The sequence below is a fragment of the Dendrobates tinctorius genome, unplaced genomic scaffold, assembly GCF_039654945.1.
Source record: "Dendrobates tinctorius isolate UK_male_01 unplaced genomic scaffold, ASM3965494v1 ptg000147l, whole genome shotgun sequence".
Lineage (NCBI taxonomy): Eukaryota > Metazoa > Chordata > Amphibia > Anura > Dendrobatidae > Dendrobates > Dendrobates tinctorius.
In genome coordinates, this window is record NW_027361814.1 from 19476661 (window position 1) to 19493523 (window position 16863).

At 41.1% G+C, this 16863-nt stretch overlaps 1 protein-coding gene across 2 annotated transcripts in view; it reads left to right on the forward strand.

Annotated features, from left to right (window-relative positions):
* ADGRA1 (adhesion G protein-coupled receptor A1) overlaps nt 1-16863 on the forward strand; it is a 1190508-nt gene that overhangs the window by 389013 nt on the left and 784632 nt on the right. For both annotated transcript variants that reach the window (XM_073546510.1, XM_073546511.1), the window contains exons 9-10: nt 4009-4207; nt 10219-10368. In XM_073546510.1, coding sequence (XP_073402611.1) covers nt 4009-4207; nt 10219-10368 — 349 coding nt within the window. The remainder of the gene's footprint in view (nt 1-4008; nt 4208-10218; nt 10369-16863) is intronic.

Sequence of the window (16863 nt, forward strand, 5' to 3'; positions counted from 1 at the left end):
CTCTTTTGTGTTTTTTCATTTAAGACAAATTAAATGAAGATAATAATACTAAAGAATTTGTGTTTGCAATCATTTTCAGGAAGAAACTGAGTATTATCTGACAGAATTGCAGGGGTGTCAATACTTTTGGCCACAACTGTATGTCATTTAGAAGAAAGTTCAAAATAGAAGAAATGAAAATCAAAATGACAGAAAAATGAATTATATGGTCACTGTCAGCAGAAAAAAGTATAAAGAAACTTTACAGCCACTTTGGGCATATTATGGAGAATTATATATAAGGGAATTATATATATTGTTGCATTTAAATTAAATAATTCACTTGGGGCATCACATTGGTGACAAGCCTACCATGCATCATATTTGTCATAAGCTTATCTAGGTATCACATTGATGACAAGCCTACCTAGACATAATTTTATTCATAGGCCTACTTACACATCACATTGGTCATAATAACCCTACAAGGCATCGTATTGCACACAAATGTGCCTCAACATCACAAGGTTAGCAAGGATTGCCCTGAAGAAGGGCGAAATATGCTAGATATCAACCACTACACATGTAAGCATTTTTGTGCTCTACACATATTTTGTTCATACTTCCACCTTATACCCTTTCTTCTGGCCCACGATATATGTTGTGACTTCACTCTTATTATACTGAATAAACTCCTTTATGTACCACTGCATGACTGTATTTATTCTATCCACCTGCTATGACTTCTTATAGTGGTTGCATTTTGAACTCTATTTTTATCTTTTTTCAAGAAATATCCTATTTTAAGAGTGCAATAAACTGATTTATTTTGGTTCCTTTCATGTCCTTTGTGTTTTTGTGGTTGTTGATACTGTATTGAAGTTTTGCCCCTTTCACATATACAGTGTATCAGGATTAAGGACTAAGGCCAGGTTCACATTAGCATTTGTTTGGTCTGCATAGGGCTGCGCTCTTCTTTCCTTAAGCTCCGCCTACTTCCACATGTGTCCTGCGTCATCCTGCGTACCTATCTTTAGCATTGGGTACACAGGGACATGCGCTGTATGCATTGTTTTGACATGCCCACCGACCGCACATCCACATACAGCGCATGTCCCTGCGTACCCAATTTTAAAGATAGGTAAGCAGGACACACGTGGAAGTAGGCGGAGCTTAAGAAAAGAAGTATACAGTCCTACGCAGACCAGCCAAATGCTAATGTGAACCTGGCTTTAACCATTCGTCACAAGTATACCCTAAACCTCGGCTTTATTATTAGATATTTGATATAAGAAAGGTTATAAGCTTCCTAGGCTTTATGTTGCTCACAAGTCTATCCAGATATCACATTGGAAACATTCCTGTCTAAACCTTACAATGTTCAGAAGCATCACATAAATCATAATCCTGGATTATCAAAGAGCTACACACCACCAGTATGTGAGAGTGGGATAGTCCTAAGTAGCATTTATCATTTTTTTCTTTGCACTTCTTTCATAGCCATCAACATTAGCGTCAGAGACTCCTAAGTGGGTGCTCTCTTCTATGACATTGATATGCCCTAATTGCCTTCATAAGTCAACTTCTTTAAAGGGAAGCTGTCACTTTGCAAAATTATTTTTACCTTTTGATATAGGGTTAATTTGTAGGTAAATAACATTACAATGCTGGTCAGTTGCCTTACTGAAAGTTCATTTACCGGGAGAAAATTAACTTATATCTTCCCAGGAGCCACCAGCTTTCAGTCATAGTGGTGTGCAAGGAGCGGCTACAGTAACAACTCACGGCATGGCTCACTGTACAGTAACCGTAGCTGTATGCACGTCCTGGCACTTTGATAGACAGCTCACTCTGCACTTACATGACATGTTTACAGCTGCTGCTCATAGTATAGTGGGCGGTGCTGAAAGTGGTGACTGGAGCTCCCATGACTGAAAGCTGGCGGCTTCCAGGAAGAAGTAATTTAATTTTCTCCTGGTAGCTGCACTTTCAATAGCACTGTAATGCCATTCATCTGCAGATTAACCCTATATCTGGAGGTAAATAGTGTTTTCCAAGGTGATAGATTTCCTTTAATGTCATCAATTAGTTTTTTGAACAATCTCACTGATCGGATCCAAAGGTATAGTATACACTAAGATTTTCTGGTACATAACATACTTGACATTCTCTTCGGTTCGATCCATTACTCCTCTCAAAACTTTTCAATACTGCATCATTTTCTAGGAAATAGTCGAAATAATTTCTACAATCCATCATTTGTACATATCATTGCTTGAAAGATTTGATCTTTTGTCCACATTGCCAAGCAATATATTATGCATTCTAGGCAGGCAAAGGACGTTTTTCAGTTTGTCTGGCATTAGTGCCTAAGGTTATTCTGGCAAACAAATAGAAATATATGTATTTTGCTATGGAAATAGTTAACTTTCAGTGAATAGCAAAATGTTGCATTCCATTATTTGTGCCACACGTGGATTATCATCTTAAACTGTGGCCAAAGATTTCCCCTTGATGTAAAACTAACTACAAAGATGAAAATGTGGCAAGGAATTGAGAAATGGAAACACATGAAGCACATTGTGCATAAACCAATTTTCTGGATGTCCTGGACCTGATCAAACACAGCTATATACTTGGTAGCAATATGAGGAACACTTTTATCTGTGCTGGTGCAGGTCATGCAACTAGAGCATGCGCATTGTGTCTCCATGAAGGTAGCAGAAGATTACTGCTGGATATGTTGAGTCACATGCCTGTCTATCAATTTTAATATTTTAGTTTTCGGATATGAACAGTCTTCTTTTGGGGCAGAAGGCTTGGCTTAAGAAAGGGACAACGTTTTCTATAGAAAACAAAATAACTGTCCAGAACATCTAATAGGAATACATAAGTAAGTTACCTATATGCTTATATTTCACAAACATTTGTAAGAATTATCTATGAAGCAGCCAACCCCGTAGAAGAATGTATGTACCATAAAAACACACCATACAACTGCTATGGGGTATTTGAGCACAGACCTGTGTAGTCATATTACCACTATTGGGTGTCAAGAATTTGTGTATGCCCTGTCCTTACTACTGGGTGGAAAAAACTTGTGTAGGTCCTATCCCTAATTCTGGGTGGGAAGAACATGTGTAGGTACTTTCCCTACTAATGGGTAGAAACAACCTATGTAGGTCTTATCCTTACTAGTGGGTGGCAAGAATTTGTGTAAAGCCTATCCCTACTACTGGGTGACAAGAACTTGTGTAGGTCCTATCCCTATTGGTGAGCAGCAAGATCTTATGTTGGTACTATCCATACTACTGGGGGCAAGAATTTGTGCAAATCCTATCCCTAATACTGAGTGGAAAGAACCAGTGCTCCCAACCCTTCTACACTGGGTGGAAAGAACCTTTGTAGGTCCTATCCCTACTAGTGGGTGGCAAAATCTTATTTTAGTCCTATCCATGCTACTAGGGGCAAGACAAGAATTTGTGTAAATCCTATCCCTACTACTGGGTGACAAGAACTTGTGTAGGTCCTATCCCTACTACTGAGCGGCAGGGTCTTATGTTGGTCCTATCCATACTACTGGGGGCAAGAATTTGTGTAAATCCGATCCCTACTACTGGTTGGCAAGAAGGAGGTCCCAACCCTTCTTCACTGGGTGGCAAGAATCTTTGTAGGTCCTATCCCTACTACTGGGTGGCAAAATCCTCTGTTGGTCCGATCTCTACTACTGGGAGGCAAGAACCTGTGTAGTCCCTATCCCTACTAGTGGGTGACAAATACTTTTGCAGGACTCCTTTCTCCATGAGTGAAAAATTGACCTAAAGATCATGCGGAGTGCTATACATACACTGGGCACTTGTATCTTAGGTGGAAAACTTCGGAATCTTATTGGTCAACCTATTTTAATTTTTGGTATGGAGTCCCATATATGCATGGTCTACTTAAGAAGATTAATATATGATTGTTGTTTTTTTTTTTCTATATTGCTATGTGCTAGTAATTTTTATTTATACTATTTGTAACTCATAGATGGCCTAAAACCATAGCGGGGATGACTGCATCACATGTCTGCAAACAGTTTTCTATCGGTTCTTTAGTCTATTCCGATGCAGAAGGAGAACGAAAAGCCTGGCGTAAATGTGACAGGGCTGGAATCTGGCAAGAAGAAGACTATACCGCTTGTCCCTTTTCAGATGAAATGACAAGACATCTTCATGCCTTCAGCCTGGTAAATATTTATTTTAAATCACTAAATATTTGACAATAATTATTTCCTTCTTTAATTAATAACTTATATTATGTGGATTATTATAACTACATGCTTTGGATATTTGGTAAAAAGCCACATCTGGATGTAAGGAAGCATAGTCTATGAGGAAAATTGGAAAGAGCTTTGCGTCATACTATTAGTAAAATAATTCCACATCTGGTGAATTTTGTCATCCACAGCTGATGTATTTTTTGCAACTCAGCATTTCCCTGACACTGTTCAAAAGCAACTTGACAAGTGGGAGGGGTTTAGTAGAGGTGACCGCACCTCCGTAGAGAGTCTTTCAAATATGTTCAGAGGTTAAAGTGACTGTGTAGGCACAAGCTGAAAAATCATATAGTATGTAAGTCAGTACATACAGAGGATGATTACTTGCTACTTGTTTCAGAGGATGATTACTTGCTACTTGTTTGCCTTAAATTATGTACCTGCCTGACTGTGGAGGTTATTATTTTTCATTCTTTTGTTTATTTTTGCCTACTATAAACCCGGAGGTGATCTTTATTTGCTTATTATTTCTTTTTTCATCTCTGTTCTATAACAACATTGTTTTCCCTTCTATATTTATAGGGAATTTATAGGGAAGTGAGAGATAGTCCTAGTTGAGTAGGGGCGCCAAAAAAATCATTCTTTAGGGTGCCAACCTCCACAGTCAGGCAGGTACAGGTTAGGCCTATTGTAGGGTTATACAGGGATATTGTTGGTCATTTTTTTCTCTTTTTTTGCAATTGGCATTTGCCAGTTTTCACACTGGGGAGGTGTATTTTAAAGAGCCTATTATTAAAAGCTGTTTTTAAGAGAATATATGTTCATTATGTGATTTAGGTCCCTTGTTCAATTGTTTTTTGAGTACAAGACTTGGAAAGTAGTGTGATCGGCCTCTTCTTGCCTTGGTTTTCATGGTATCTCCAGAATTAGTTCAGGGTGGACAGCAGAGTGAGCAGCCTTTTCTTACCTCAGAACCCTGGCATCTCCAGTATTAAGTCAGATAGACATGGTGGACAGCAGTGTGCGCAGCCTCTTCTTACCTCAGAACCCTGGTGGGTTGCCCTCCCAGGGCTGTGGGATACTTGGTACCGGGCCGGCAACTCAGAGGGGAAGGTGTCACAGCAGCGGTGACCCGGTCCGTGGCCCTGGGCGCCCAATGTAAAAAGGGGAATTGAATGGTGGAATGTAGTTGATTAAATGAATAGTTCGTGATGCCACCTGTGGTGTTCGGCAATAGAGATGTAAGCCGACGCTGCAGACAGATCCTCTGGGACTGATGGTGTGGTGCAGCAATGATGTTATAGCCCTCCACAGGCAGGACTGTAGTCCCAGGGCAGAGTAGGAGAAGTGACACGTAGATGGTGCAGTGTCTGGCGCAAGGGATGTGGCAGTGCTGGGCAGGTTCCCACAGGAATGAGTGGAGGACACCAGGGCATGTAGTTCCAAAGCTTTACTCACAGTCTGTTGTACAAACAGGTGCCTGCCTCCGTGCCGTGTCCTCCGGGTCAGGGACTCAGTCAACCTCCAGGCCAAATGGAATACTCCTTTTCAACACTCCGCCAACATGTGCCTTTCTGAACGTCTCCACTTAAAGCGCCTTTAAATGAAGTACTCCTAGTACTGAGTTACACTGGAGTTCCTCCTGTCCGATGTTCCTATGACCTCTACTTGTATGGCAGACAGCTGTAGCCTGCTTCGGGGACTCCTTGCTACTAAGTCCCGGCTCAATATCCAGTTGCTGTTGTGCTCCCAAGTCTTGTGTGGGAATAAAGTGGTCAATACTTCTATTCCTCCGGTGTCTGCTGCAGGACCATTAGTATCCATACAACCTCGGGGACCGGGCCCCGGCCTTGCGCTTAGAACTTCTAGGAAGGGTTCTCTTCTAACCCACGTCCTCTGTTCTCTTTTACTCCTCACATTCCATACTGATCTTCCTCTCTATGGAGAGTCAGACTTTCAGTCTATGTTGCTCTCTCTCTCTTCCTTTCCTGTGCCAGCAGACCCAGGTCACTGGGATCTGCTGCAGCACTTCCATTCATCTATCCCTCTCTCTGGGGATCTTCTTCTCTCTCCTTACTCAGCAACTCACTGACTGATCTCTCTCCTCAACTCTTCCCTCTCTTTGTAATGTAAACTAACTCCACCCACCTCCCAGCACGTTTCGTGTTCCAAGCAGGGAGCCACCAATGGGTGCTTTGCTATACTCCAAGCAGGGAGCTGCTGAAGGTGCTTTGCTACACTACTTTGTGGCGTGGGATGCAGGTGTTGGAATGTGGTCAGGCGTCTTCACCTTACCTGGATGGTGGGGCACCACACCTCAGGAGGAGGTGCAGTACCTCTGTGGCGACTGAGCCTCTGGGGCGCCACACTGGCATCTCCAGTATTAAATCAGATAGGCATGGTGGACAGCAGTGTGAGCAGCCTTTTCTTACCTCAGAACCCTGACATCTCCAGTATTAAGTCAGTTTGACATGGTGGACAGCAGTTTGCGCAGCCTCTTCTTACCTCATCACCCTGGCATCTCCAGTATTAAGTCAGATAGACATGGTGGACAGCAGTGTGAGCAGCCTCTTCTTACCTCAACCCCCTGGCATCTCCAGTATTAAGTCAGATAGACATGGTGGACAGGAGTGTGAGCAGCCTTTTCTTACCTCAGAACCCTGGCATCTCCAGTATTAAGTCAGTTTGACATGGTGGACAGCAGTGTGCGCAGCCTCTTCTTACCTCAGCACCCTGGCCTCTCCAGTATTAAGTCAGATAGACATGGTGGACAGCAGTGTGAGCAGCCTTTTCTTACCTCAGAACCCTGGCATCTCCAGTATTAAGTCAGTTTCACATGGTGGACAGCAGTGTGTGCAGCCTCTTCTTACCTCAGCCCCCTGGCATCTCCAGTATTACGTCAGATATTTATGGTGGACAGCAGTGTGAGCAGCCTCTTCTTACCTCAGAACCCTGGCATCTCCAGTATTAAGTCAGTTTCACATGGTGGACAGCAGTGTGAGCAGCCTCTTCTTACCTCAGCCCCCTGGCATCTCCAATATTAAGTCAGATATTTATGGTGGACAGCAGTGTGAGCAGCCTCTTCTTACCTCAGAACCCTGGTATCTCCAGTATTAAGTCAGATAGACATGGTGAACAGCAGTGTGAGCATCCTCTTCTTACCTCAGAACCCTGGTATCTCCAGTAGTAAGTTAGATAGACATGGTGTACAGCAGTGTGAGCAGCCTCTTCTTCCCTAGAACCCTATTGCAAAAAAAAGGGGGGAGACAAAAGCGCAATAGGATCTTATCCACGTTACAAAGGACAGTATATCTTGAAATATGCTCACCTGGTTAGGATGAGATAAGAGCGTGTAGGTAGCGGCTGCAGCAGATCCACAGGTCTTCAGTGACCAGAAGAAATGATAAATCCAAAGGGAGTTCGTAGCTATATTCCGTGCTGCCGCTTTAGACAAATTCCAGGAGAATGCTGTATGATTGCAGTGGTTTTATTCTATGCGTTTCAGGGGTCTCATGCCCCCTTCATCAGGAAATACCACAAAATACATACAGGTATCACAGACATAAATAGGTTTGGAAGGACTCTGTATTTAAAAAAAAAAAAAAATAAAAAAATAAAAAAAATGAGCGCCAACAAGTCAGATGATGCAGTGTCAAAGTTCAATGACACCACATGGTTAACAGTTCACCAAGGATACTGTATATTACAAAAGTATACGTATTTTAGAAGATTTTTTGATTAAATTTACATTTCCCAAAAGAGATAATAAAGTCAAATTTATGATTTTAACATGGAAAAAGACTGAAAGAAAAAAGAAAGAACCGGTTCTCTCTTTTTTCTTTCAGTCTTTTTCCATGTTAAAATCATAAATTTGACTTTATTATCTCTTTTGGGAAATGTAAATTTAATCAAAAAATCTTCTAAAATACGTATACTTTTGTAATATATCCTTGGTGAACTGTTAACCATGTGGTGTCATTGAACTTTGACACTGCATCATCTGACTTGTTGGCGCTCATTTTTTTTATTTTTTTATTTATTTATTTTTTTTAAATCCAGCGTCCTTCCAAACCTATTTATGTCTGTGATACCTGTATGTATTTTGTGGTATTTCCTGATGAAGGGGGCATGAGACCCCTGAAACGCGTAGAATAAAACCACTGCAATCATACAGCATTCTCCTGGAATTTGTCTAAAGCGGCAGCGCGGAATATAGCTACGAACTCCCTTTGGATTTATCATCCCTAGAACCCTGGCATCTCCAGTATTAAGTCAGACAGACCTGGTGGACAGCAATGTGAACAGTCTCTTCCTACCTCAGAACCCTGGCATCTCCAGTATTAATTCAGACAGACATGGTGGACAGCAGTGTGTGCAGCCTCTTCATACCTGAGTATCCCTGGTATCTCCAAATATCTACTGGTACTGCATCGTCTCACACATGAAGACGTGAAATAGAGCTTCATACTGCACATACTTTCAGACTCCTGTCCTGTTAATATTTTATACAGGTTTCTGTTACTGTAACAACAGTCATTTTAATTCTATTGTGATTATCTCTCTAGACATAAAAAGTGTGATTTACTAAATAAAGGTATTTAAGAATTTATTCATAATTAGATTTCCTTTAGTATTTTTTCATATTCCAGGAGAATCCATTTGAGATTTATTATAGGCTGTAATATACAACTATACTCTTGCTTTAGCCATCCCAAATGAAGCCAAGAGAAGCTAATGGAAGCTGAAAGGGCCCAGCGCTCTGCAGCAGACCTTAGTCTCCATTAAAGCTATCAGTGGGAAATCTCGTACCTGGTACCTCAGCACCAAAAATTCTGTTAGACTGTCTCATAGATATGTTGCATGTTCTCTGTCATTCCGGCTACACCTTAAGCTGAGGACTATCGTGTTAATGGGACTGAGTTACAATTTTGATGACTTAATGACATATACAATCATTTACACAATGCGTCCCCTTTTTAATAGCACAATTTTGGCTACAGAAGCAACTCAATCAATATTTTGTGTCTTTGCACAAGTTAATATTATGGATGTAACTTCCAGACTCATTGTAGTTTTACTGAGCCGAATTTAAAGGGTGCCTGTCCTATCATACAAAACCCATGGAAACACATTTATTGCTGTCTTAATAAACTGTGCCACAATTCAAAATAGCTGTGAGGGCACTTACCGGGTGCAGGAGCAGTCGCAATTCCAATGCTCTCTAACTTGCCATACATTGATTTTGATTTGGTGGTTCCTCTTCATCAGCATTCTTCCAGCACTATAGGTATGAGGACTTCCATTCCTCTCACTTATCGGAATGAATTGTACCTTCCATTGTGCCTTAAATTGAATCCCCAGCCAATCTCTCAGTGGCAGGTGGGTGAGTGTGAGCAGGGCGACGCATCTCACCCTCTGTGTGCTAGAGGTGGGTTACGCCTGACGACAAGCTGTGGACAGCAAGTGACCCACGAGGGAGACGTTTATCACTTTGAAGTGATTTTTCTGGAGCAATACAATATCATTTTTATGATTTGCAAATTGTTTACTCATTACATTATCTATCAAATGAGATCAAGTTTTCATAAAGTACAGTAACCGTACCGCCATATGGCTCTCTGGTGGTTCCAGAGATCTGCGGGGGTCTGGGTGATACATCAAGAGAATGAATAGTTAAATAAAGGAATATTATGGGTGGCATTAGTGTGATACCTTTTATTGCACCCTCATTTTTTCGTTATTAAAGGCACCCTACCAATAGTATTAGTCTACCAATCTATTCCTTTGGAGCCCCATGTTATTGCTTTATTTGCCATTTCATTAACAATCATTAATGGCTTAGATACTACAATGTCTAGAGGACACTTATATTTTGTAGATTATTTTTCTATTTAAGGTCAAACACGTTGTACTTGTAAGTAGATTATAGATTTCCTTTACTGACGCATTAAACGCCATACTTTGCAATTATCTGCTTCTAGGTGCCTGTAAATGACACCAACGTCCTTGAATATGCTCAGCAACTAATGACCTACACCAGGGGAGCTTTGGACTTCACTGATAAGATGGATGTGTTGCTAGTGGCAGACATGATGGAAAAGATGATAGCCTATGTGGGACAAATTAAACACGTAAGTTTGAAGTTCGTTGCAAAAAAAGCCATTAAATCCACAGTGCAAAGATTACAAAAGTGAAGCTTATAATGTGGCTATTGTTAACGAGGACATAATCTAGGAGAACATGTCTCAGACGTTAAAGACTATAGACACCTTTGACATGAGAAAAATTATTTTTACCCTTATTAATTTCAGTCTGAAATCTTCATTCCTTCAATAGTTTTCAGTCCTCTGATATGCAGTTGCAGCCTGAATTAAATTTCAGCATTTTTTCCTGTGGGAGTGTCTCTCCCAGTAATACAGGCTGAATATGAGATCTGTGTATTTCCATGCTTTTGCCGTCTTCAATTTCTTTCATGAATGAGCACAGCTCCAATACGCTAAATGTTTTTTTCTATGTACTTTCTTCCTTATCTGCTTTCTCTGCCCTCCCTGAGATACTTTCTCCCCTCTTCAGCACAAATACAAGTACATTGCAGTACCTCCTGCTATCTCTAACCCTGAGAAAAGAGAAGGGGGGAGGAAAGAGAACAAGAAACTCTGACTAAAAAAATCCCAAAATGAATAGTATAATCTTTATTTAATGTACATAATAGTAGATGGTAACATTTGAGTGAGAAAAATATTTTTTATGTATATATATTAAAAACATAAACAAGGACGCTCACTGGAAAAAATGCAGGGAAGCCGATAATAAAAATTATATATACACAATATTTTGACATTGACTTAATATGATAAAAATGTATAAAATATGAAAAATATATATAAAAAATATATATATATAAAAAAGAAAAAATATTAAAGATAAAGTGCAGTGCACAAAAGAATAATTAGGATTCTGCCATATAGAACAGCATGTAAAGTAAAACACTGTGCAACTATATAATCATTAGGGCCAATAAAGTGCTAACATTCTAAAATAAAAAATTAGTATTATGCAATTGTAAATTGCGGAGTGCAAGATATTGTAAGAGGCTACATGTGTGTATGTAGAAAATAATGCTTATGCCAACATAAAAGCAATGCAGACAATATTTAGATATATTATAAAGGCAAAAGCTTACATAGAAAATGGCTCCTCAATCCACGTGGCACCATGTTGGCATAAGCATCATTTTCTACATACACACATGTAGCCTCTTACAATATCTTGGTATATAAATGGTGGTGACCTCTTTTATCTAGTCATTACATTTGAAGGAGCGCTTTATGCTCTACGGCTCTCAATATGGATATATATTGCACTCCGCACTTTACAATTGCATAATACTAATTTGTTCCAGTGAGCGTCCTTGTTTATGTTTTTAATATGTTTTTAACATATATATATACATATAAAATATAAAATATTTTTCTCGCTCGAATGTTACCAGTTACTATTATGTACATTAAATAAAGATTATACTATTCATTTTGGGATTTTTTTGGTCGGCTTTCCCCCCCCCCTCCCATTTCTGCGAAAAGATCGCAGCATGTTGCAATTTGCTGCTTATATCAGACGAGACTTGCCAATGCAAGTCAATGGGTGCTAGAAAAAAATTGCACAGCACTCGGATCATGTGTGTTCCGTCTGATTTTTACGCACCCATCTCCTACAAAACCCAACATTCTATCAGCCGAGTACAGTAAACTCACTATCCGTCTGAATAGAATAGATAGATGTGAGTTTGTGTGCTCTGTATAATGCTTACTACTGTATGCAAATATGTATATTGTACATTTTGTTTTTAGGTTAAATAAACAAATTAAAAAAAAGAATAGAATAGATAGAATAGATATATACATTGAATATATAGAAAGATGTCAGTGACATATATGATTAGTGCAGAGCATGTGTAGTTTAATGTTCATTTATTTAGCTAATAATTAAATAACTTAAAGAAAAAAGTGACGTTGGGTCCCCCGAAATGTTAATAACCAGCAGAGGGAAAGAGAGTGGAGTAATAGTATTGGGGTTGATGTCAGCTCTGTATTGGCAGCTTACATCAAGCCCAGGGGTTGAAAAATAATAACCAACCATATTCCTCACCTGTCCAACTAAATGATAATCCAGTGTAGCTCGGGTACAGCTAAATGCCAGGCTGAACATTGTCATGATGCCAGCGTTCAGCCTGGCAGCCAGCAGAGACACTGAGCTGCGTGTCATATTATGGATGCACCATTTCTGGGGCGACTGAGAGCTGCTCTTTTTAGTCTGGAAGGGGGCCAGATAGGAAAAAGCATTGAGAACAGACCTGTGGTATAACTGCTTACAGACTTGCATAGAAACAGTGTTGTGTGCGAAGAGGGGAGATTAACATTTGTTGATAGTATGTTCTGAAGGAAACCAAGGAATAAGTGGCGGGAGGATTCCAGATCTCAGGCTAGGAGCCTAGCAAAAACTAAGAGGAAGATGAGTTTTCTTAGCTCAAGCAAGGAGGCCAAATTAAAGGACCGGAACTTTGCTAAGGTGAGCTGCAGTTCAGGAGGCCTAAAAGGACTAAGCTTAAGGAAGGTGTCACGGTGCAGGTGTGGGAAAACAGGGGACGAGGAACCTGGGCTCCCGAACTGCCCCTCAGGTTAAGGGGGTGCCCTGACTTTCCTTAACTTGGGGGTACACTTGATGGTAGTGAGGCCCAAGTCACCGACCTGTCCCTATCTCCTGTTTAGCCCTGAGCTAAACCCCCAACCCCCTCCCCAGGAGGTGAGACAGGGAAAAAAGTGAACTGCACCAATAACAAGAAAAGAAAAGATATAACAGACAACTCGGAGTTAAATCAACTAAAAAACAAAGCTTAGCTTTCTCCAAAGCTTAGCTTTCTCTGCTGTAATGCACCGAACAGCAGAGTTAGGCACCAGATGAAGGTAATAGCTGAAGTTCACTGCACACAGCCAGCTCCTGACTCCAGCTTGGTTGGTCTCCAAACAGGACGAGTATTACCAACAGTTAGCTGAAGCATAATGTGACCTTTTAAAGGAAAGTGGGAGTGGTCACCAGCTGCCTAAGCAAAACTCACATAGCAATGCAATGCAATTACACCAGCGACCACTGGGGGGGGAAAAAACTGATGTTAACCCCCGATGGCCTGAAAGGAAAAAAGTTTATATATATGAGGATCCAGATCTGACATCGATCCAAAAATGGATCGTGACAGAAGGATTCCTTATCTGAGGCAAACAGGTCTTAATCAAACAATTATCTGTATTAGAGAAGAAGGTAGAGTGTTGCCATACCGGGACACATGTTATCCTATGCAGAACTGGCGATGCAATGATAAAGCAAAGAGCTTGTGGCGCCAATCAAATGGACTTTTAGAGTACTAGTGAGGAGTTGCACTGACATTCCTCAGCCAGTGAGGTCTTCACAAATCAACTAGGAGTTGACAGTAGTGTAAAGGGGCTAAGTAAAAATGTTCATTGTTGTATTTATTACTCTTTGCTTATTGGTACTGCTACATGTTTACATGTATTGCCGCATGTATTAAATGGTACTGCTACCCCTTCTGGGTATTACCATTCTTTTGCCTTTACGTTTTATTGCATTATTGCTTTTATTTGCACATAGTTGTGATAATGTTTACTGCATTTTATGGTTTGTAATTTACAGTATAGGGAAAGCATAGTGCTCTTTATTAGACACTAGAGGGGGCACTCTAGTGTATAAAACTCGTAGTAAGATGGGGTTAAGTGTAGGAGGGGCTGCCAGGATTTAAGGTGAGAGGAGAAGGGAAGTTAGTTCAGACGGGGCCAGTATGCCTAAAGTTTCCACATGGGATATAGGCCCAGGATGGCTCGGCAGCCACGCAACGTTAAGCAGCGACAGCCCACGTTATCCACAGCCACTGGGCATCAATACAGTGGGCTAGTACAGAACGGACAAGATGTGGCGACTCATAGCCTTGGCAGACGCCTTTAGGGCGGGAGTTGGTTGGAGTGATTAACAGAAGGACGCTGAAGCTTCGCAGGGAGCGGTACAGATGGGTTGGATGCTTTTCCAGAGGCAGCCAAACCAGGTGGAGGATGATTTCAAGTCTGTGGCGAAACAGGCAGAAGGAATTGTCATCATAGCGAGGTTAGGCCAGGAAGAAGCTGGAAAGCAGTCTAAGACGGTCAGGTCCGGATGTGTGCCCTATAGAAGCATCAACAAAGTGGGGAGAGCTGAGGAAGCAAGTAAAGATGAATGTGTAACCTTTGATGTGCCAAAAGTGGATATATTGTGTGAAGTTATCAGTAAAGAAACCGTTCAAGTTACCATGGACTGTGTCTCAATTACTGGGAGTCGCCTTGGAGAAGGGCAATCGCCTCTTGGGAAGTGCCCAGGGGGACCCGAACCTGGAGACGCAGGTACACTGAATAGTGAAATGCTATTCTCTGTGAGGGAAGTCCAGGACACTGATGCTTTAGTGTCTCTGGCCACAACTATAGTCCTTGCCTCCCCTTACAGTAGCTGTGAGGGGTCCTTGATCCATGTGATCCTCACAGAGGAAGATGGAGCTTCCCATAATGATTTGCTTGAAGCAATGTACCGCCACATGTAACGGTAAAGTTCCTGCCAATGGATTGTGCAGAAGAAGTATTTTTAAAAAGTTGTGACTGCTGTCTGATGTACACTGCATACTTCTCAAGTTGTTGTTCAGTAATGAAAAGATTACTTCTGGACTTTGGTCTCCCTCATTCATCTCATCCTTATCTGGTCCTGACTGGCCTGACAAATCTAATGACAGCATGTGGTGTGCAGAGGCGCATCGCGAAGGTAACAGCAGCACACATCCAGCTAGGTCCCCCATTTTCCTGTAGAATTGTGGGGGTTGATGATGCTCACCTTGCCACCACCTCACCATGACTACCACCATACATCACTTTACAGTTGCTTGCATACAAATTTTGACTCATCTTTGTAACTTTCATGAAGAAATACCATAGATAATTATTATATTTCTTTCTAATACATAAGCTATATTAATATCTTAGAAGTAAAACTTAGGTACATCAATAATACATTATTGATCTTGTAAGAGAGTGTCCCGCTGCTTTGAATCACATTCAATTGTAAATACAAATTAAATCAAAGGAAACGGGTGCAAGCCTGCAAGCAAGAACAGCAGGGAAAACATTGGCTTATAACAAGCGAAGGCAGTGCATGCTGGGAGTTTTTGTTTATTAACAGCTGGAGTACCCCGGGTTCCCAAGCCCGGCTTATATTGTATGAAGAAATATGAAGATGCAGTCATCATGTAGTTACATCTGATCCAAACAGGTTCCTGCTTTATTCTTGAAGCCTTTTTCACTTATTCTATTGTGAGATAGAAAACACGTATTCAAAGTGAAGTTGGAATTATGATCAGCTCCTTGGCCTAGGTTGGGTTTCTTCAGTCCCTTGTTCTCAGCTGGGGGGACTGTGCATGTTGCCCATATGTAAAACGGTTGTCCAACAGTACATTAATTTTATTTTAGCAATGAATTCCTCTAGTTTTCCTTAGTTTTCAACCACAGGACAGTCCCAGATTTGGGTCTACACCCCTTTGTCATGGGTGGTCTGCCAAATGGCCTTCACTGCCACCATAGCACCGTTCCCCTTCTGACATCTCCTGCCAGGGTAGAAAAAAAAGTAAATAAGTGTGGTGGTTAAGGACATGGCCTAAATTTTGTTATGGTGCACTTTCCATGAAGGTTGGGAGATATAGTTTTTCATATGTGTGGCCAGGATACATCAATTGCATCCAATCATCCATTTCTGTGGAAACTCAACTCCCACATGTCCATGTACACCACAGTCGCCATTGTAGCATGTGAATTCTACTGCCTTTTGTGAAGTGATATTGCGTTCTGCCCCAATGGAGGACACCTTATGTTTTGCAGGAAGCCCTTACAGCCAGGAACTTTAATTGCTTTTCATGTCCCATGCCAGGTGGAGACTGATGACTCCTCCATACCAGATGGCTTTTATACACCTTACAAACGTTTTATCAAATGTCATACTGGATGGCTCCCATCAATTAAAATTTTTGCAACTTAGTGGGCGACAATGCCAAAAATATTGTGCTTGCAATGCATTTGGGCAAAGAATCACTTGCTCTCTGCATGGCGCACCTCCTCAATTATTTTTAAGCAAATATACCCACTTGAATGAGGTGGTGCTTAATGCCAGGAGAATGTGTGGACACTCAGGCTGTTTTCACACGTAGCGTTTTTTGGCGTTTTTGCGGCATTTTTAAATGCGTGATTTTGCTGCGAAAATGCAAAAAAAAGCATCCCATGCAATCCTATGGCATACCGCACATGCTGTGCTAATGCTTATTTTTCCGTGGCGGAATTGCATCGTGGAAAAATACGCAGCATGTTCATTCTTTGTTCGGAATTGGAGGAAAATCCGCACACATAGGAATGCATTGTTCTGCTTACTTTCCGCATGTGGCTATGCCCACCATGCGAAAAGTAAGCAGAACATTTGCGGATGGTACCCACGGTCTGGAGAAGAGGAGATTCTCCTCCAGGCTCTTGGTACCATATCCCTGTAAATAATAGAAT